Here is a 22,976-nt window from a genome sequence, read left to right on the forward strand (position 1 = left end):
AACTATAAGCGTGTTAAGTTCGGAGACCGTTTGGTTACTCAAATTGTGGTACGAACTTTCCAACAGCACTTCGGGTGCTTGATTTGGACTCATTTGGGCTCGGATTGAGTTTAATTTGGTGTCGTTGGGTTCGTATTTCCGAGACGCTCATTTTGACTATAAGCTTGCTGAAATCGGAGTTCAGATGCTCCCGAATTTAATTTTTGAAGTTTCCAGCTTGATTTTGCCTCGAGATTCGTGCCCGATCAAAGAATATATCAAGACTACTCAATACTTCAGCATACCTTGAAAATGTCATGGCTTGTAAGTTTCATTGGTGTTATGCTCATCGTTATCAAGTCATGCCATCGTTGATGCATCATTTCATGCCTATCTTATTTGAAAATTCCCTTGCCATTCATTCCACCACTAAGACATTAAGGACCAACACTTGCATGCTTCAGTTCCGTTTGGAATAGCTTTTAACCATCATTTTTCCGCTACTTTTCAAAAAAAATATTAAAAAATATTTATGCAAACAAAAAAGGGGGAATACCCCACAGGGTCTGGTCCAATTTGAATGAATCCACTAGAGTTTGCAGTTGATTACAAATGAGGCCCTTCCTTAGGGGGAAGGCATTGACTAAATTTAGCAAATATATAACATATAGAATGCATTACATTGTGGACATTGGAAGAATCATTATTGACATATTCATTTTGTCGGCAGGATCATAGTTGAGACCATAGTTTGCGAGCGACAGAGGTCGAAAAGACCGTAGTCTGGCAATGGAGGTCGAAAAGACCGTAGTCTGATAATAGAGGTCAGAAGGGACCATAGTTGGCGGACGACAAAGGTCGAAAAGATCGTAGTCTGACAACATAGGTCATAAGGACTATAGTCTACGGGTGACAGAGGTTGAAAAGATCGTAATATGGCAATGGAGGTCGAAAGGATCGTAGTCGGCGGTTGATGGATGTCGGAAAGACCGTAGTCTACCAAAGGAGGTCAGAAGGACCGCAGTATGGCAACGAAGGTAGGAAGTATCGTATTCAGCAGGTGACAAAGGTCGGAAAGATCGTAAGCTGACGACGGGGGTTGGAAGGACCATAGTCGGCGGGGGGTGGAGGTTGCAAAGACTGTAGTTTAGCAACAACAGTCAGAATGATCATAGTCAGCATGTGACAAAAGTCGGAAAGACCGTAGTTTGGCGAAGGAGGTCAGAAGTACCATAGTCGGCAGGCGACGGTGGTCAGAAAGATTGTAGTCTGGTGATAGAGGTCGAAAGGACTGTAGTCGGTGTGTGACATTGGTCAAAAAGATCGTTTTTTGACAACGGATGTCGGAAGGATCGTAATCAGCGGGCGACAATTGTCAGAAAGATTGTTGTCTGGCGATGGATATCTGAAGGATCATGGTCAGTGGGTGATAGTGGTTAGAAAGACCATTGTCTGGTGATCGAGGCCAGAAAGATCGTATTCAGTGGATGACGGTTGTTAGAAAGATCATTGTCTAGTGACAGTTATTGAGGGGAAGTCTGACGATAATCGTTTGTCAGGAGTAAGTCCGGTGACAGTTTGGCGACAATTAGTTAGTTCGGTGTCAGTGGGTGGCCGGACGGAAGTCCAACGTCAGTCTGTAGCTGGTAGAAGTCCGGCATCAGTGGGTAGTCGGGCTGAAGTTTGATGTCAATCGATAGCCGGGCGGAAGTCTGACGACGTTCGATGGTTGAGGAGTTTAGTGGCAAAAGAAATTTAGTTTCTCTTTTCCTTCTCTTCCGTGCTTTTCCTACTTCCTCCTCTCCATGATGAATGGGGGGTCAGTTTATAATTTTCTGAGAGCTACATGGCCAGTAAATAGGAGGGAGATCAAGGGTACATTGGTATTTGTTCAAATGAATGGCCGATATTGATCATCTTGATTGTGGACCATGTACTAGGCATTTGAACATCTTTTTGATATCAAAATTTGACGATCTTAGGCTCGTTGGATTTTTGTCGTCGAGCCGCTCGATTCGACCATAAACATGTTACGTTTGGAAACCGGCCGCTCGATTCGGCCATAAACATGTTACGTTTGGAAACCGTTTGGTCACCTAGTTTATAGTAAAAACCGTCCAAATGTGCTTCAAGTACTCTTTGAATTGGACCCATTTGGGCTCAAATTGAGTCTAATTATGTGTCGTTGGGTTCGTCTCTTCGAGACATTCAATTTGACTGTAAGTTTATTAAGATCGGAGTTCAAATTATTCCAAATTTAATTTTGGAAATTTCTAACTTCATTTTGCCTGAGATTCACGCTCGATCATAATTAAAATTTGAGGATATATTAAATGTGATAGCTCAGAGGAAATCTGACGTAGAACCTTGGAGTGTACTGAAACACAATAATCAGATCAGTTGTGTTGTTTATATGCTGAAAATTCGAATGATTGAATACGGGTTCAACTTAGGAGGGAAGCAAAGGTAGAGCAGCTGCCAATAAAATAAAGGAATCTTATGGTAATTTTGCAATCTGTTCTTGGTCATTAACAAGTCATCCTCTTCCAAAAAAACCATGAATTTGGAGCTATACAGGCAGTTCGAAGCTTTTTCATAGTATGCAACACATAGGCTATGTCAGCAAGTGACCAAACAGCAGTAATTGAACACTCGAATCCCAGTCCCTCTTCTACACGAGAAATTATTACCTGTGAAGTCCAATTATGTCTGAACTCCAATAAAAATATGACAAGTATCCTTTTACCCAGTGTGCACAACTATACATATTATATACAAATTACAAAATTATATACATGGTATGTACAAACTTATATACATAATATACACAATTTGCACACAATGTGTATAAACTTATACACAGTGTGTACAAGAACATATATCATGTATTTTACATCCGGACTCCGCACGTAATAATTTCTCCTTCTTCACACATGACAAACTATCACCGTTTAGAATAGGTCAAATTATTACGTCCGGTCACCGGACCTAGAAATAGGTCCGGATATCCTCTAAAAATTTGACGCGTGGAATGTACACGTCTCAGCGGAATTTTAAGTCAAGCGCGCCAAAAGTGTAGTTAAAGTGCAGTCAAAAGCACAGTCAAAAGCACAGTCAAAGCGCACACAAAGCGTAGTCAAAGCTCACCTAAAGCGCAGTCAAAGCGCTATCCACGTGGCAACTTTTAGTGAATGTCCGGACCTATTTTCTAGGTCTGGTGACTAGAATAGAGGTGAAACAGAAAGACAGTGGATCTATGAAAAGAGCAGCCTCAAGTCATTCTGTCCTGAGCTCTGAGGCTAAAAAATAAAAATAATCAATACGTAATAGATAGTTACCAGAGACCTCGCTGTCCTGTATTCAATGAAAAATCTTCCTTATGTGTAGAGATCTGCATTATAGTAAATCAAAGGAATAACCGGAGCCTAAGCTGTCCTGTATCAACGGAAAAAACCTAAAAGCTTTTCCTTGAAACCAACAAACCTATAAATTAAGGTGGCCATTCGCCTGTTCTAACTTAGCTAAATCAGTGGGAACAAACTACAGAACCCATCACAGCAGAAAACTTTTTTTTTTCTTTCTCAACAAATGCTAAGGAAGAAACATAATATCAATATTTTTTTAATATGATCGGCAATACTGAACCATTTCAAACTTAAATACAACTAAAATAGCCGTTATAGCTTATTGCATTTAACTAACAAGAAGCAATACCAGGCTCCATATATATATAAAATTAAGGGCATTTGGGTTGGCCATTATGGGTGGTGAGAGCGGCGTAGCAAGGGCACATCTGAAGATTGCCGTAAGTCCCAGGCGGCACACAGTTGCAGCGCAAGCAGCAAGTCCCACACGCCCTCTTACACAGATTTGGCCTCGATGATTCACTGCACCTAACACTGCAAGCTCCACTGCAGTCTACATCGCCAAAACAAAACCATTAGACGCTCGAAATAAATTAAAAAAAAAAAAACAGATTTCATTTCTTACACATAATAATATCTTGTATAAATTTACATTCATAACACTGTGGCGTGTAGAAGTAGAACTGATCAAATTCTAACAGTAAGGTAGTGTCTGGTATCAGATTTGTTCGTCATTTTGAGTAGGATTTAGCATAAATCCAACCAAACCCAATATACGTCTGTAAATCCGTTTAAATCCTAATCTCATTCATACTCGGATTAACGCAGCGATTACACGCACAAAGAAGAAACCCGGATGGGAAGTTTCCAATGGAACAGTAACAAGGCTTCTCAAGCCAAAATAAGTTTCTAATGAAGAAGAAGCTACCGGGATTACCTCCTAGGATTTACTAAATCCGGATTTACAGGATTTAGTAAATCCTATAAAAATTGAATCCAATCCTATAACAAACACCCCCTAAATAACAGGAGAACTGGAGAATTAATGAATATGTTACCTATGCCAGATTTTGGAAGAGAACTTCCCTCGCCTTGAGTACTTGTCGACTATAAAAAGAACATTTTAAGGCAAATAGATTAGTCACAATTGGCAGAATATCTGGAGCATAAAAGGTGTCTAAAACGTACCATCTGGGAATGAAGAACGAGGCGAGGTTCTGCAATGGTGAAGAAGGCAAGGAAGAAGATGAGAAGGATGGAGAGACGAAACAGGGCAGTTGAGGAAGCCATGAAATTAAGAAGACAGTAGTTTTAGATGAGTTCTTAGTGATGGGCTGAGAGGCTATTTATAAGCATGTAGTAAAGTGAGCAGTATGTGGATAGATTCAACAAGTGGCTCGTGTGTAAGCTTGGGAAAGAAGGATTATTATGATTTAAAGTAGAAACTATTCAAATTAGATCTTCCAAGCTGCACACGAGTGGAAGAAGAAGAAGGGATCATATTTGGACTACAGCTGGAAGAAAGCTGGAAAGCAGAGTATTCTCTGGAACTGAAAAAGATGCATGAGATATGCATGCATGATCAGTTGTTCATACCCTTTATATTACTATTCTAATTAATGTGAAGAGATAATGTTTTAGCTACCTACCAACTCCTTTTCGTGCCCCAATCATCAGAAAAAAGATTTAATAAGAAAATCATGAAGCTTCCAATTTGAGATTTTGGCTTGTTTGAGATGGATGGCTTTCTTCTATCTTTTTAAAGCGGTTTTTTATTCAAAAAATTAAAATACAGACCTTAGAGTAGCAGAAGAAAATTTTGTTAATTAGTTTTATGTTTAAAGTTATATTATTTGGAAATTACTGATTGTATGTGCATATGCAGCCATCTTAATTTATTAATTGGAAGGATAATTTTTTTATTTAATTAATTTAAAATACTAAAAAAATACAAACCTTAGAGTTGCAGTAGAATGTCAAAGGAGGCCAAAATTTGAAAATCCATGATAAACAACTCTGTAAAAAAAACTACACTCTCACACTATAATTTCATCCGAGCTATTAATATTGTGATTTCAGCTAGAAACCCATTCATCATATTAGTTATGTGTGTAATCTGATTGTATTGATCAAATAATATTGTACTGTTACTTCGGATCTCAAGTCAATTTCTCGTACTAGCTAGGGTGAGGCAGGGGTCATCCCCCTGTTTGGGTTGGTGAAAAAAAAAATTTACGACGCCCCAACATTGTGCACCTGAACGCCTAGGCCGTGTACCCGAGTGCTTGGCGTTGTATACCTGAGCTCCCCGCCTCTATGTTTCTGAGCTTTCTGGTGGTACAAAGTTTGCTGGGAGAAACAACGGAGAGCAAAGCGCCGCAACACTCTAAACTGAAGCCGTATCTCTTCACCACCAAGATGTTTTCTTTCTTGTTTTTCTTAAGGGTGGCACCCCTTGGCGTTATTAACTGATCTTTTTTCTTTTTGTTTTGTGTGTGATAACAGTATAAGAGAGAAGAGAAGCAATAAGAGAGTGAGACATAAGAGATACCTATACTTATTTTTCTTCATTTTCATAGTAAATTTCTTAATGTGATGTGACTCTGTGATATTTTTCTGATTTCAGATCTTTCCTTGTTAAATCCTGATGTCCCTTTACTTTCCGCTGCTTTTTCATTTTTTTTTTATTTGTTTCGTTACGTGATTTACTTCTATCTCCTACACATCATACTTTCAGAAAAAAAAACAAAACATTTATTTTAAATTTTGTATATGCCAAAAACTAATATTCTTTTATGAAGAAATTTGAGGGCGTAAACAGCATTTCATTAGTCGATAAAGATAATTATATCATTGAGTAATATAATATCAAAAGATACACTTGTGGTAGCAACTGTAAGTCCAAAAATTCTCACATATTTAGAAATTTCATATCATATAAGCACTCACAAACAGCTGTTTTTTTTTTCTTCATACAAGCAAGCAAATCATGAAGAAAAAACCTTCTAGAAATAATATTCCCGGTCCTTAATTCCAGCTGTTTCGCATTCATATTGTGACGGCAGGATTCAAAAAGCTAAAATTTACTATTATTTTTTCTTGTTATCGGCACCGACGAAAGCATAAAACCAGATAATATATTTAATTTAATTCTCAGAATTATATTACTGTTTCGATGGTGCCTCCCTTAGGAGCAAGGTCAAAATCGTACGCATTTGAATGTATACAGAGTAATAACGAGTTCTCAATATCGAGTTTCAGGTGAGGTGGCACGTGGGTATTGACCTATGAACGCATTCGATGACCGGACGTAATAGTTGTTTGTTGTTCTTCCGTCGCTCCAACCAAGCGGCAATTTTGCGGCTATTTCATCGTGGGTGAACTTGGCGTCGCACTGTTCATCCGCTACGTTTTTATGTGTCAATGGGATTTGGCCGCTAAATGGAGAAAGACGGTTATGAGACGATGAAGCCCGCGAAATAGAGTTTGATTGGAGCAGAATTACCACATTTTAGAATTTTGTTGTATTTTGCAGTGGAAAATGGGATTTTCGATTGGAGATGCCCTAATGATGGACATTGGTTGGTTCCTTCATGCTTGAAAATGCCAATCCTCGTCATTTTAAAGATATTACCAATATCTCTATTTATGGTGGGAATTGTATCATCTAATGGTCAAGCAAAAAGTCTGTCTACTCAAATACCACCAACCTCACCAAGTAAATGCTGAGAATTAGCAAACGAAATGTCAATGGCTTTCACTTACGCACTGGTGAGACCAACTGGATTTTCAATCAAATATACCATGCATGATCAAAGTATTAGTACTATACTCCAAATTCTTAGGATGACTCCATCCTCCAAAGAACTCGGAGCATCGCTCTCAAAAACAACCAAGAACAATGGGTCATCATTACATCCCTCTTAACCAATGCACTTGGCTATTCAAGACAACAATAGAAGAGTTTAACGAATTCATAGTATAATCCCTCTTAACTCGAATGCTGAGTTTAGGGTTGTTGCGGGCTAGAATATACGCGGCAATAGAATTAGAAAATTTTCGTCTTAGAGTTGTACAGATATCCAGCACACAAACAAAAGAAAAATGTAACACCAAAATTTTTACGTGGAAACCCTGGAAAAGGGAAAAACCATGGGGTCACACTCAATTGAAATGATTTCACTAGTTTTTACTTAGATTACAAGTAGCTAACTCGGCCCTGAAATTGAGAATGATCAGATTACAATAATCAACTTCCAAGTTGAAATTCAATTACAAACGAAGATCGGAAATCCGGCGATGTTTGGGGGTCGGGAGGAAATCCGGCTTCTATTGAGTGTCGGGCAGAAATCTAGTGTCATTTGGCTGTCGAGCGGAACTCCAGCATCAGTTGGTTGTCAAGTGGAACACCGGTGTCGATCGGCTACCGGGTGGAAGTCTGGCGATGGTCGAGGAGGAGTCTGGTGGCAAGAGAGATCCCTTGCTTCTCTTCCTTCTCTTCTTGCTTCCTTGCTTCCTTCTCTTCTCTTCTTGCTTGGGTTCCCTCTTATGAGAAAATAGTGGTCTATTTATATTTTCTTGATAGTGGCATGGCCAATAATTAGGAGAAAGATCAAGGGTAAATTGGGAGTGGTTTGAATGGATGGGCGATGTTGAATCCCTTGATTGTGGACCGTTTATTGTGCATTTGAATGTCTTAATAATAACATAATTTGGTAATCTTGGGCTCGTTGGATTTGCCTCGTCGAGCCGCTCGATTCGACTATAAGCATGTTGAGTTTAGAAACTGTTTGGTAATCCAAATTAAGGATTAAACCTTCCAAACACACTTCAGGTTCTTGATTTGGACCTATTTGAGCTCAGATCGGGTTGAATTTGGAGTCGTTGGGTTCGTATTTTTTAGACCTTCAGTTGGACTGCAAGTTTGCTAAAATTAGAGTTCATATGATTTCCGCTTTAATTTTTTAAGTTTACTACTCGACTTTACGTCAAGATTCATACCAAATCAAGATAATGTTTTGATGATATATCAAGGGTGAAGACCAAAACAAGAAGAAACGTAATGTCCACAAACATTACTGTTAGGATTTGGTCCAGTTTTAAACTAGTGTTGCTCCACAAGACACCACATCAATGTCAATCTCTATAAATATATGTTATAGATTGATGTATTATATATCCCTGAAAGAATGAATCAATAAAGGTTGTTAGCCCTCTAGTCTCCCCCTTTCGCTAACAGAAAGAAGCTCCTCCTCAAGAATTTTCCAACAATTACAATTAAAATAAAATGATGACAAATCTTCAAAGACAACATACGGATAACCATTCTGGTTATAATCAATCTAAACCCACATATCCAACCTTTTGTTAGCATTCAAAAATAGAGCAAGATGAAGTTACCTCAAGTCATCAATTCTCAAGATGTTACCAAATCATAGATGTAAATGAGAGCAATATATCAGCAGTAACCAAATGATTTTGGATAAGTGAAGCTCACACAAATAGGAGTAATTGATGATTCACATTTCACATCAAAAGGATATCATATTTGGGAATGATCGAAGAGGAGATCAACCCCATATAAAAAATCAGAAATATATCCATACTACAAAAAAAGGCTACAGGATCACAAAGTGAGCGTCAAACCGGATATAAGGTTAAGGTTTCGTTTTGGGCTATACCAATTGTTAAAATCAATGCAAATAGCAGCAGTTTTAACCGTTGCTAAAGCACTTTTAAGAAGCAATTTTCAAACCGTCTCTAACAAGTGCTGCGTAAAATTTTAGCTTTTAGTAGTGCCATCCAAATTAATTTGATGTACAAAGATCAATTAGACCCATAATATTGTAGGTTAGTTTGGGGTTATATAACTACAATTTTCTTCTTCTTTTTTATTTTATTTTATTTTTCTTAGTAAAGCATTGCTCAATGAATCAAACACTATTCATCAGGCTTCATAAACAGTAATAATTTGTCTTGAGAGAAATGCCATATATACTACCTCCCAAAATTATCAACACAATGAAGTGATCAACACTTCAAAATGTAGCTCCATAAAACGAGTAGACAAAAAGATTGTCATCAACATCTATGAAATATGCACTTAGCAATTATATATGTTTCAAAACAGAAAACATATAAAAAGGATTACTGGGCCACTTCACTGGAGAGTCCAGAAAAACAAGAAGATAACGGGATACAATAATACAAGTTCAGCATTCTGAGATTCTTCTTCATTGAGCATCAGAAACTCGTGCGGTCTCTTCAGCATATGCAGGCTCTAGAACAGCTGCCTCGGCTTCCTGAACTTCCTTCTCAGTCTTCCTACCTTTCTTCGACTTGTAGTAGACACTCATGAAGGTTCCCACAGCCCCATATTTCAAACGGCATTTCTCATAAAGGCAGCCATCGAACATCCTCCAAAAGTTCTTCTCATTGAGTTCAGATACTGAATACTGAGGTTGGAATCCATGATTTTCAATCAACCACTGTTCGAGCCGATGAACAGCCTCAACTCCATTGAACTCCTCGCCTCTGATGACAGGTCCTGGAGCGTAGTAGACACCAATGTCTGAAAACATTTGGGCATAGCTCGTATCTCCCTGCCTATGGTGGAGCTCGAAGCCTGGTTCTGGAAAGATCATGGTTTTCACTGGCTTTTTGAACAGGCGGTGTGGGCAGAGCCAGAGGGGATAAACCTATAAAATGTTTGATTTCAAGCTGGAATCATGCATGATTGAAGAATAACAAGCCATTATATGCAAACACACACTAACATTTTCTTAGAAGAAAAAATCTTAGGACCTTTTGTCTTTCACCATGATCCACCACCATCACTAAGACCAGCACTTCTGACTACTAGCCATCACTATCACCACCATTAACATCGCCACCACCATCACCACCACCACCGAGCTTAATGTAAATAAGGAAACTTAGGCTTCGTTTGTGATGACTTTTTTACTGCTTCTTAAAACAGTTTTCTTGTACAAAAATCTAATTTAAGAAGTAATAAAAAAATTATCTCAAACGAAGATTTACTGACTTGAACCGAAGTTACCATTACCAAATACAAACAATGAAAATTACTATTAAAACCCATAAAGCAATACATAAATGAAAAGAATCTAACCTCCCCGCTCAATCTTGTCATAAAAAAACTATATGAAAATATATATCACCACCGGTAACATCACCACCACTAACGAGCTTAATGTAAATAAGGAAACTTAGGCTCCGTTTGTAACAGTTTTGTTAATGTTTCTTAAATCAACTTTTTTGTACAAAAATCTACTTTAAGAAACAATAAAAAAACTGTCCCAAACGAAACCTTACTTTCTTAAAGCAAAATCTTGTCATCAAAAAACAATATTAAAATATAAAGCAAAACAACATCTTGTACCTAGAGAGTTACCTCCATTTCTTGGTGAAGAAATTCAAGAGCATCACCAACTTTATAAAGAGGAATCAAAACATCCTGTATCACATGCCTATCATGATAGTAATTTCTAATAGCTTCTACTTGTGTGATCTTAAGCAGCGAAAGCTTTGGAGGCATCATCCAACCCAGAAGCCATCTGAACCACCACTGATCCCCAAATGGCAATATAAGCTTCCCCTCCCAATATATAGATCTGGTGTGCCTATGATAATACTCCCTCGTCGGAATATATTCAATAAACTCTCCCTTCTCCAATGCTTTCTGCGCATATTGGTAGAACCAGGGCTTAAACCACCATCCATAATTGTTTATCACATTTCCTTTTTTCTTAGCCTCTTCCTTAGAAGCATAAACTCCAGTCATGAACACAGCCTCAGTAGGACTGTATATCATCCCCTCAACAAAATCTGGAACCTTAGATTGGTCACCATTTGTTGGTGCAAAAGAATCAGCAAAAGCCTTTGCAAGTTCCTTCAAGTTCCCTCTTGCAGGTTTATAAGTTAACTTCATATACTCTTTGATTGGTATAAGCTTAATCTCTGCAGAAACAAGTAGTCCAATTGTTCCTTGAGACCATGGAATAGCATAGAATAAGTCAGAGTACTCATTATCTTTTGTGGCTCTAACTACACTCCCATCAGCAAGCACTACTTCTAAAGCAACGATAGTATCAGAGAAAAGACCATAGATATGTGAGCTTCCTTCAATGCCATACCCATTGATTAGACCTCCAACGGTCAGATCATCAAACTCTGCAACGACTGAAAGAGCTAGATTCATAGGAACTGTGGCTCTTGTAATTTGGCCCATATTGACAAGAGGTTCAAGCTTAGCAACCATTCTTTCAGTGTCAATGCAGAGAATATTTTTAAAAGCTGAAAGATCAACGGCAAAATGTCGAGCACGTTTATAATCAACATTGCGCATGCCAACGGCTATATATGGCTTTCTGGCTGTGCAAACAAGGCCATCTTTCTTGGGATTTCTTTGCTTCAGACGATTAACAACTTTTCTGAGATTTTCTTCGTGTTCCTTTTCACGTTTTTTATATGATTTCGTTGCAGAGATTAGTTCACCGAGGTAATTAAGGAAGGAGATGGCGGCAGAAATTGGAAGGACGATGAAGATGACGAGTATCCATCGGAATTTAACTAAATAGTCTGCTATGTCTTTCTTCCTTTTTGGTCGCAGAGGGGTCTGCAGATCAGCCATGGCTGATGCTTTGTTGCTGACAAGAAGAGGAGAAATTAAGCAGAAAACAAAAGAATCAACAAAGCAACAGAATTGTTTGGGAATTATAATAATGTGCGCTCATATATTGTATGAGTTTCATTCATGTCAAACCTTTCAGAAAACCAGCGGCTACACATTACTCACAGCAGTCATATGACTTAGATTTTTTATTTTGTTTTCTAACTCTTAGGATTCTAAGTAATTATTTAAAATTATTTAAAGGGCTGTTTGGTGGGCTGGAAAGGAAATGAAATGCAAACGAAAAATAATATTAAAAAATATTTTGGAGTTGTTTGAATGAGTTGAAAAATGTTGTATGGGGTTTTTTTTTTTAAAGTAAAATGAATACAATGTAAAGTTCAAAAAGGGTGGTGATTGGTGGTCAAGAGTGTTCTTGGTGGCTAGGGATGTCAATTCGGGTCGACTAGTCGAGTTCGGGTCAAACCGGAGTTGACCCTAAACCCGAACCCGACTCATTTTTTTGCAAACGGGTCGGACATTTCAACCCGGACCCGACCCGGCCGGGTTGCTAGGTTGACCCGACCTGAACCGCATGGCAGAGAGCGGAGCTCGCAACAAAGCGAGTGCGGACGGAGTCTGCTAGACCGCGCGTGGCGTGCCGCATGTGGAAGGAGTCCGCTGGACCAAGCGACTTCGCGACTTCGGACTTCGGACGGAGTCCGGGTCCGGCAGTCCGTGAGACCGCACCGCACGTCCGGGACGGAGTCCGAGGGACCGACTGACTGAGCGATGCAACACGAGTGTGCAGACGGAGTCCACGGGAATGCGCGGCAGCACGAGTGCGGCAGTGGGCAACGACGCGAGTGCGGCAACGGCGACGTTGCTAGTGCGGGCGGAAACCAGGATGGACTCGATTTTCAGGTCAGTATCGGGTTTATTTCGGGTTGTCGAGTCAACCCGAACCCGACCCCGACCCGTTTTTGAAACGGGTCAAAAATCTGAACCCGAACCCGACCCGTTTGCTAAACGGGTCAACCCGAACCCGGATTTTTTTTCTGGTCATGTCAAAAATTGACACCCCTATTAGTGGCTATGGTGGTGGCTATAGGCGGCAAGTCACCGACAATGATGTGGCTGACTGTAATAGACGAAGGTCGGTGGTGGTGGGCAGCGGCAGCGGCTACGGTAGAGGTCGGCATCGCTGGTTACAGTCCACAATTGTTGAAGGTGGACGGCTAGCGGCTGGCAATAGGCGGCATGCAACATGAATGACAATAAATTTATGATGTATTTAAAACTCACATAAATCTAAAAATTTCATTGTATTTATTTTACTTAAAATCAAATATCAATATCTTAAAAATTCATACATTTTAAAATACTTTATACTTACTTTAATTCAAAACTCAATGTTTAAATTAAATGAATCAAATGTCTGAATGTAGTATTGGTGACAGCGCAAACTACTTGATGTGAAAATTTGACATTAATTTTTTTAGAATTGAAAGATTAAAATTATAAATTAATGGAATCGTATGTCACTTTATAAATAATGGTAATAGCATTAATAGTGTATATTTATTGTATTTTTTCCTTTTTCGTAGTGCTGCCAATTTTTATTTTATTTGAGCCGCAAATGAACCTGAAAGAAAGAAAAAAAGAGAACTCGAAAGCAAATTTTCAGCTCTATTTATATATATAATTAGCATAAATATCACAATCAAAAGGGCAAAAAAGGCTGAATAGATGTTGATATATCATCAAAAAATTATGTTGATCAGCACAAATCTTGAAGCAAAATCAAGTTAGTGATGTGGACATCTTAGTTATAATATGCTTAGGGATTAGCATACCCTTTCTTGCCTTATAATTCCTATTTGCTTTTGCTGCTTTCCACTACCAAATTACTTTTTTAGTTAAGGTAGTACAAAACTATCTATTTCTAGATTGTTCTATGATAAAGTTACATATAGCTGATGGAAAGGGTCTTGGGTCAATTAATGAAGAATATTACATCTCTTTAAAGCTTTAAGCTTGTGCTTGTCCATGGATTAGGAATTTCTTCAAGCATCATCTTCTTCCAACGATCCAACGACGATCTCCCCATATTAGTTAGAAACTTCAAAAACTAAATCGGAGATTATCTGAACTCCAATTTCAACAAACTTACAGTCAAACTGAATGTCACGGAAATACGAACACAACGACACCAAATTCGACTAAATTTGAGTCAAAATGAGTCCAAATCAAAGACCCGATGCACATTTGGAAGGTTCAAACCATAAGTTGGATTATCAAACGGTTTTTAAACATGATATGCTTATAATCAAATCGAGCGGTTCGACGAGACAAATCCAACGAGCCTAAGATTGTCAAATTCTGATATCATTAAGACATTCAAATAACAAATAAACATTCATTTATTGAGGGAATCCACATCAACCGCCCATTCAAATCACTCCCAATTTATCATTGATCTTCCTCCTATTTACTGGTCATGTCACTCTTACAAAACTATAAAATTCTCATGAAAGGGGCCTGAAGCAAGGAGAGAGAAAAGATGAGAGGAAGAGATTTCTCTTGCCACTAAGCTCCTCCTCGGCCACCTTTCATGTAAAAAACTTAGCATCTCGTATGAATGCTACACCCTCTCTTTTATTTATATGAGCGTTAGATCTTTGTACAAAGCTAAGACGTTAAACATTATATTTCTCTGCCACCGTGAATATTCCAGAATGCGACTTATGCTAATAAACTACGTACAACCCTCTTTAAAGATAGTTGTGTAAAATTTTTCCACTGTTTTATTTTCTCACCGCTACATAATTCCATTTTTTTATTATTTTATTGCTATTTTCTCATAATTTTACAGAAATATCTATGATAAAAGTTGTGTTTTACAATTAAATTCACTAATGTAAGTTATGGAAGCAATTATTTGATTTTTTTACATCTATTTATAATATTTACATCAGCTTTTTAAGAAAACTATTTTTCCCATAATAATTTTACAATTACTTCTATAGAAGGTTGTAGCCCTCCCAAACAAATCTAAAATCAGATCTCAAAAGCTGAGCTTAAGCCTTTTCAATTATTGTATAGCACCACTTAATAAACAAACGAGCATAATTTTTTATTTACATGTTGTGCAAATTTATTGTGCCAAATATTACCCTAAACTTAAAATCTATCTAGTCCATATATGTCAATATATAATCCATCATAAATATACTTGTAAGTATAAATACGTGAATATGAGTATAAAGTTTCGTTTGTGATGATTTTTTTGTTGTTTCTTAAAGCAGTTTTTTAGTTAAAAAATTAAAATATTTATACTAGAAAGCTGCTTTAAGAAGCAACAAAAAAATTGTTCCAAACAAAGCCTAAATTTATAGGCACAAATTCTTAATCATCGAGATGTTATTTGCTTTGATATGATGGTCTTATGATTATGGCTTCGTTTGTGATGACTTTCTTATTCTTAAAGCAGCTTATTTTCTTATTCTTAAAGCAGCTTATTTTGTACATTTTAAAAAGCAGTAAGAAAGTCATCCCAAAAGAAGCCTATGTAATCCAACTCATATGCTCTCATAACTTAATTCTTAGAGACAAAGTTGTGATTAACCATACAAAGATCGGGCACATAATCCATTACTGAGATATATTCACAAGCTATCTCGCGATCTCAGTAAGCAAATCGAAATTAGAGAGAAGCTGAAAATCATAGCAAAATCAAAATCCTGATGGCAATTATGACAGACTTCTGTTTTTGGCATCCTACCTCAGTTGATCTAACCGGAACTTCACCGGCGGCGACTGTCCGCCGACGCAGAGAGATTCGCTCCCAGCGGCAGGAAAGGTGGAGGGTGGGATTCAGATAATGCGTCATGGTTTTAAGCCAAGGTTTCAATTTATAGACGTCAGAGTTTAAATTCCAATTATGGCTAATTTTTTTTTATAAGTTCATTATATATATATAAGGGCGGAGTTAGAGTGGGGGCCCTGGGGGCATGGAACTTTTATTTGGTCCGGTGAACGTACGCAACTCTACATTCGGCCCCCAGTACAATCGCGCCACGCGTTTTCATTATTTACCGCGCGCCCCGACAACCTGACCCGGAATGGATCCAAGATTGCTTGGTATTGCTCGGTATTGCTAGGTATTGGTCGATTTTGCTCGCCAATAACCAATACCGAGCAAATACCAAGTTGTATCGAGTTTTTTCTAACAATACTGAGCAAATACCTAGCAATACCGTGCAAATCCCTAGCAATCCCGAGCAAATACTGAGTTGTACCGAGTTGTAAAAAAACTCGGTACAACTCGGTATTTGCATCGTATTGGTCTTCACAGAGCGGTATTTCTCATTTTTCCAAAGCAATACCTAGCAAATACCGAGCAAATAAGGAGAAAATCGCGAACATAGCATTCCCGGGTTCCGCTCCGGGTCAAGTCGTCGGGCCGCGCGGTAAAGAGTAAGAGCACGTGGCAAAATATTATTGACGGCCGAACGTAGCTCTACGTCCGATCAGAGGACGTAATAATTGTTCGGGGGCATGGCCCCCACTGGCCCATTACTATTTGCCTACAGTAAGCAAAATTATCTAACAGGAATTGAGGCATAGGGTGGATACGAACCTATGCTACAGTGACTATGCAAGATGCAATTACCATCTTAGCCATGGAGCATTTCAAGTTCTTATTTCAACGATTATAATCTAAATTATAATAAAATTTGAATTTTCTCTTCCTCACGTGTGTATTGTATATATTATATACACACACATTATATTTTTTTTTTAATAAAATTAATACCTAAATATTTAAGATAAAATAAAGTAATCATAAATTTGTGTCAAATACAACTAATAAAATGTAGAATTTAATAAATTATTACAAATACATATTAATATTTTTAAAATATCTAAATATTGCTTTAATATGACCTATTAAATAAAAATACCAAAAAATAATCGATAGTAATTTGAAAATCATTAATTTGTGCCCCTATTAATAAAAAATTTTGGCTCCGCCCCTTAAAATGTGTTAAAGTTAAGTCATTTTAATTAATGTTACCTATGGAGTTCAGATTTTACGTTGCTGCTAACCCTCCATATATAATTATTTGCATCTTAGCCCAATTTTGATCTCACGATTCCATTATATAATGCAAACTATGTAAACTCAATATATAAATGATGAAGTGGTATACCGTATAATATCGCATTATCAACAAATTCTAATTAGTAATCATTGATTAGCTTATATTATGTGACAAGCTATTTAAGAGTTTGAGCTTTTACAGATGGTATTAGAGCAATACACGAGTCAAAATATGGGAACAAAGTGTCATACAAGATAAAGTACCACACCATGGGAGCCACATCTTGAACTCTGTATGGGACAAAGTGCTATATGACGGGAGCCACCACTTGAACTTGTAGGGGTCATCTCTAGAATCTTATATATCTGGTGGATGATTCTGGGATAATGATGTTGAGGAGGACTTCAATTACTTAAGTGGATGAGGTTGTGAAGCTCATTAAGTAAAAAAAACTAACTCTTAAACATCGATTCATCTTTTGGTGTAATGGATGGATTTTCAGTAAGAAACTATGCAGTTAAGCGTGATCATCTCATAACAATTTTGGGATGGGTGACCTACTGGAAAGTTACACTAATATGACAAAACCGTGAAGCTGTTAGGCTAAAATGAACAATATTTTGATAGTTGAGAATTTGTGCTGTTACATATGAGATATGTTGAGTATATCAAGTGACAATTATATTTAAGGATACGCAGTGTATTATAGTATTGGTGAACTATCAAATAGTTGAAATCTAAAATGAATCAATTGAAGAGGAACAATATAGCTATCAGTGGTTCAAATGTATTTTAATGTAATCACTTGTATTCAACATGCTTGGCTTGATAAAAACATAATAGAATTGCCTCAAAAGCTTAGTGTGCGATTGATTCAGTGATTAGAGATCAAATCCTTGATTTACTTTGGAAAGATAATGATGAATCTACTTTAAGCATTATAAGAAAATTTTCATGGTTATCGCCCATTAGGGGTATCAATATTTGAAAATCCGACCCGAACCCGACCCGGAAATTTTTGGTTGGACCCGTTCGGGTTTCCATATTCGACCCGTTTAACGGGTCGGTTCGGGTTGACCCAACAGGTTGCAAGGTCAACCCAGAAACCTGTTTAGAGTGAGCTACCTGGCTACCCGAACCCTGCCCGCAGCTGCCCGCGCGCTGCCCAAGTCTGCCCGCGCAGAGCTCGCGAGTCACGTCGCGTACTGCCCGACTCTGCCCGCGTAGACGCTGCTCGCTCGCGTACGTGCTCTCGTGTGCCCGCATCCGCGCGCCTGTGCACTCGCTCGCCCGCCCAAGCGCCCACCTGCGCCTGCGTGCTCGCACGCCTGCCTGCCCACCTGCGCGCCCGAGTTCCGCCCTTTTGCGTTCTGTGTCGTGTCGGGTGGGGTCAACCCGACAACCCAGCGGGTCGAGTACGGATCCGAGTTTCTAACCCGTTTACCTACCCGGGTCGGATTAGGGTCGACCCCGATTGAACTTGGGGCCGTTTCGGGTTCGACCCGAACCCGACCCGTGACCCGAAATTGACACCCCTATCACCCATATAAAGCAATATTGTTAAATGATTAAATTTGAACTACCACTTATTTGATTCATTTATGATCATAAATACGATAGATAAGATGTTCAATTGAAGACTATGAACAAATCCACCTTAAAAAACTTTAAAAAATATCTTTCTTTTTTTTTCCTCATAACACCATTATTTTCTCACCTAATAAAAAAATTTGTTAATTTTTTTACAATACCACTAAATTTTTTTTTTGTCCAATAATTTGGATGCTCAAAATTAAATTGTATTTGTCTATGAATGAAAATGTTGTGGTCAATGGGGACGACATGTTATGTATTATGAATTTGCAGTTCACCTCATCTGTCATTCTCAGCTTTATGTGTGCTTGGTCCACTTGGACCACCTTCGGCTTCATGCCTTCATTAGTTGCCTTTATTTATTTTAATATTTTGTTCATATTTAATTTATTCTTTTTTTTTTTTTGTTATAATCACATTGCGTTATTTATTTGGTGATTTGTACATTAGGATTTTTCACTTCCTATGATAAATTATAAAAATTAATTTGAAATAAATCAATTCAATGGGTGCCAATAAATGATCTAACCCAGCAAGCTAATTTGGATCCGGCTCGAAGATTTTAGGTTGGGTTGTCCGATTTTATAAATGGGTCCGGTTAGGTTTAGAGTTCCGACGACATGCTTAATTGTGGGTCGGAATTGTGTTGACCTGCAAATTGATTCGTTTATTTTTTTAAAATTCTTTTGCTTGTTCGTTTATTCTACTTATATTTTTATCAATTAATATAAATTCTTTAGTTAACAAGATTTTTTAATCAAAATGGGTTACTAAGCTGGGTTAGTGTCCACCTTTTTTGACCTATTTATTAAACCAGTTGGGTTTAGTTCGATTGGATTCAAATTTGATCGATATCAAGCTAACCCTAACCCGTTAGCCTATTTTTGCCACCCATATTAAAGGCAAAAGCACTAAAAATCAATTGAAGCTATAAAATATTTGTCCCAAATAAAAAACTTAAACTGTTGGATTTAAAATTAAGATTAAGGTTTCTTTTGGGATGACTTTCTTACTACTTCTTAAAACAACTTTCTTTTATAAAATTAACTTTTTATACTAAAAGCTGCTTTAAAAGCAGCAAGAAAGCCGTCTCAAATGAAGCCTAAGATCCAAAAAATAGTAGTAACTAATCAAATAACTAAAAAATTAAGTTATGGTAGTTAATTATATGTAGTAAGCGATAGATCATAATATTAGGATCCAGATAAAATTTTAAGCAAAATCTATAAAATAAATACATTTATGTGATTCGGTGAGATAAAATATCCATTTTTATACAAATAAAAATAGGGAAAAAAAAAACACTGATGTTGTTATTGATATTACCATTTTCATATCGATTGTGAAAGCTTTTTCTCTTCTTTGGTGCCAAAGTTTCTTCTTACTACTTATTAAAGGATAATCCCTTCTCCCCCTCCCTTTTCTTTTTTACTTTTTGTTGTTGTAGGATGCTTGAACACACTAGAATTATTTTCTTATATAGTACTTAGTGATAGTAGATAGAAAGTTTGAATTTATTAAGGCTTCATTTGGGTCAATTTTTTCATTGCTTCTTAAAGTAACTTTTAGTACAAAATTTTTTGTACAAGAACGCTATTTTAAGAAGCAGAAAAAAAGCTGTCCCAAATGAAGCCTAAGACTTTATTTGAAACGACTTTCTTACTGATTCTTAAAGCAACTTTCCAGTACAAAGAAAGCTACTTTATGAAGCTCTAAGAAAGCCTTCACATACGAAGCCTGGGACGGCTTTTATATTGATTCTTAATACAACTTTTTAATATAAAAATTAAAATTTTTTTACTAAGAAATTGCTTTAAGAAGCAATAAAAAAGTCATCCCAAACAAAACCTAAGTGGATAGTGATAGTTATCATATTTAGATGTTAGGTAGAGATTAAGCACTATGTAATTAAGAAGCTTATATGAGTTAGGTAGAGAAATTTATTTTTATATATTAATAAATAATCTATCAAATTAGTATTGAATCCTACACAAACATGAATTACCTTTTTTATGACCATGACCTATGAATGAATGCCTTCATAAATAATGGTTCTTGAAGACCCTTAAGTCCACATCCATCATCAAAAAGGCTCAAATGCTCAGTAAATACCACAAACTTGAAAGGAACCATAATGAGATAAGGCTTCTTTGGGATGGATGTCTTAATGTTTTCAAAAATAAAATTTTAGTACAAAAATTTTTAAATTAAAAAAAAAACTTTATAATAAAAAAATATTTTAGAAGACAGTAAGAAAGCGGTCCCAAATGAAGCCTAAGAATGACATGTTTTCGACTTTAATAATCTATTTAAAATTAATTATAATTTAATTAATCTGATATCTCATTCTATTGTTGTGTATATAAGTAAACTAAAGGTCTATTTGGGATATTTTCTTATTATTTTGTTTTTTAGATAACAATCATGATTTTATTTGGCTATAACCTTCTTGAGTTCTTGTTGTTTTCTTACTATTTTTCAAAAAAAAAAATTGTAACAAAAAACTGTCATATGCAATCAGTGTGACTAAGGCTTCGTTTGGGACAGCTTTTTTGTTACTTCTGAAACAGCTTTCTAGTACAAAAAATTCATGAATTAAAAAAATTTATACTAAAAATTCGTTTTAGGAAGCAGTACAAAAGCTGTCCCAAACAAAGCATAAGTTACTTTTTCCCACATAAATTTTAGAACCTTTATAAAATGGTGAAACTATCTCAAATAATTCCTAAATATTATATTTTATTTTAAGGAAGGACTAAAATAAAATAAATACACTCTTCAGTTAATTCATTTCCCAACTTAAGTAAAAAAGAATGTTATCTTTATAAAATATTGTTTTCCAATGTGAAAATAAAAAATCTCAATTTTGTATTTCAATATATTTAGGTATGCTTCTGATTATTTTTCTCGATTATTTGACATTAGATTTGGTTAGAGTGCAATTAATTTTGATCTTCAACTTATTACTAACAAGTGATATCATAGCCTGAAAATTATGTTAAATTGACAAGGTATAGTTTTCTTTAATTTTTTCTTTAGTTATTTGAAAATATTGGTGGAGAGAAATCTTCATTTGAAAGTAATTTTCTGCAATTTTTTTGGCTATAGAGCATAAAGAATTAGCTTCGGCCTATGTTAAGAATGTTAAAGGTAGACTTAAAAAGATTTGGTTAGAAAGTATTAAATATGACTTTCGTTTATTAGATTTAAATGAGAATTTAACTCTTCATGGAGTGTAATGGAGAAAAAAGATTTATGTAGTCAACTGCACATAGTGAGATAAAGGCTTGATGTCGTTGTTGTCGATGTGTTTTTATACGAACTCATTATATGATTTTGACATTTTTCAGAATTGGCATTTAATAAAATCATTTGTGATTGATAGGTGGAGTTATGTTATGTTGATCATAATGGTTAAAGAATAATTTATTTAATTTTTTTTTGGGTAACTTTTGATTAAGGTTTTACTATGTTATAGTTAATAGAGAAAGATGTAATAAGACAGCTTATTATTTTTATTAGCTAATTAATAAATTAGTTATTTAAAATGATCTCATTTCCAATTATTATTCATTAGTTCAAAACAAATTAAATTGAAATAATATGTCATTAAAATGATCTCTATTATATTAATTTATTTTTAATAATGAAATAATATTAAGGATTTATATAAATTTACGCGAAAAATAATCAATATAAAGGAAGATTGTTTGTTAGCTAAATCACAAAAAAAATAGTAATAAACATATGATATTTTTAAAGTTATTACACATATTAAGTACTCTTAAGGTAATCTAGCTATAATACTAAAAAAAAAAAAAATTCTTAATGAGTTTATTGCTAAGTAACTGCAACATAAAAAAAAATGAAACAAAAAAAAAAGGCTCAATTAGCTATTTCATCTCTTGTTATTGTCACCAAAAGAAAAATAAATTATAAAGGAAAATGAGCTTAAGATAATTTTTTTTGCATCCAATGATTACTCTTGTTCATTTAAAAATTAAAATTTGATTACTCTTATTCATTTAAAAATTAAAAATTGTCAATGCTGATATCAAGCCCGGATGAAAAAAGTTAAGAAAATATTAAAAAAAAAAAAATTGAACCCCCTCTAAAATAAATTTCTGACTCCGTCGCTGATTCTACCCATCCCTTCATTGGCATGATATTTCTTCCCTGTAACATAGTAAACTGTAGTTGATGAGAATGATTAGCATGTCAGGCTACAGTTGATGAAATTAATGTCACTTACATCATTGATTTTGCTGATAGTGCTCGATCTTGCAAATGATTCCTGTG

General features: G+C 36.2%; 2 protein-coding genes across 2 annotated transcripts; both read right to left on the reverse strand.

The window, feature by feature from the left end:
- Window positions 1–3,571: 3,571 nt before the first annotated feature.
- Window positions 3,572–4,689, reverse strand: LOC110103870 (gibberellin-regulated protein 11-like). Its single transcript, XM_020832735.2, has 3 exons — window positions 4,533–4,689; window positions 4,403–4,451; window positions 3,572–3,897 (listed from the first exon to the last, which is right to left on the reverse strand). Exons 1-3 carry the CDS (start codon window positions 4,632–4,634, stop codon window positions 3,716–3,718), a joined length of 333 nt encoding a protein of 110 aa, XP_020688394.2. The 5' UTR covers window positions 4,635–4,689; the 3' UTR covers window positions 3,572–3,715.
- A 4,736-nt stretch (window positions 4,690–9,425) lies between these two features.
- On the reverse strand, window positions 9,426–15,877 carry LOC110103862 (delta(24)-sterol reductase). Its single transcript, XM_020832729.2, has 3 exons — window positions 15,761–15,877; window positions 10,759–12,013; window positions 9,426–10,042 (listed from the first exon to the last, which is right to left on the reverse strand). Exons 2-3 carry the CDS (start codon window positions 11,995–11,997, stop codon window positions 9,578–9,580), a joined length of 1,704 nt encoding a protein of 567 aa, XP_020688388.2. The 5' UTR covers window positions 11,998–12,013; window positions 15,761–15,877; the 3' UTR covers window positions 9,426–9,577.
- Window positions 15,878–22,976: the final 7,099 nt, after the last annotated feature.

The sequence above is a fragment of the Dendrobium catenatum genome, unplaced genomic scaffold (assembly GCF_001605985.2).
Source record: "Dendrobium catenatum unplaced genomic scaffold, ASM160598v2 fragScaff_scaffold_30, whole genome shotgun sequence".
Classification (NCBI taxonomy): Eukaryota; Viridiplantae; Streptophyta; class Magnoliopsida; order Asparagales; family Orchidaceae; genus Dendrobium; species Dendrobium catenatum.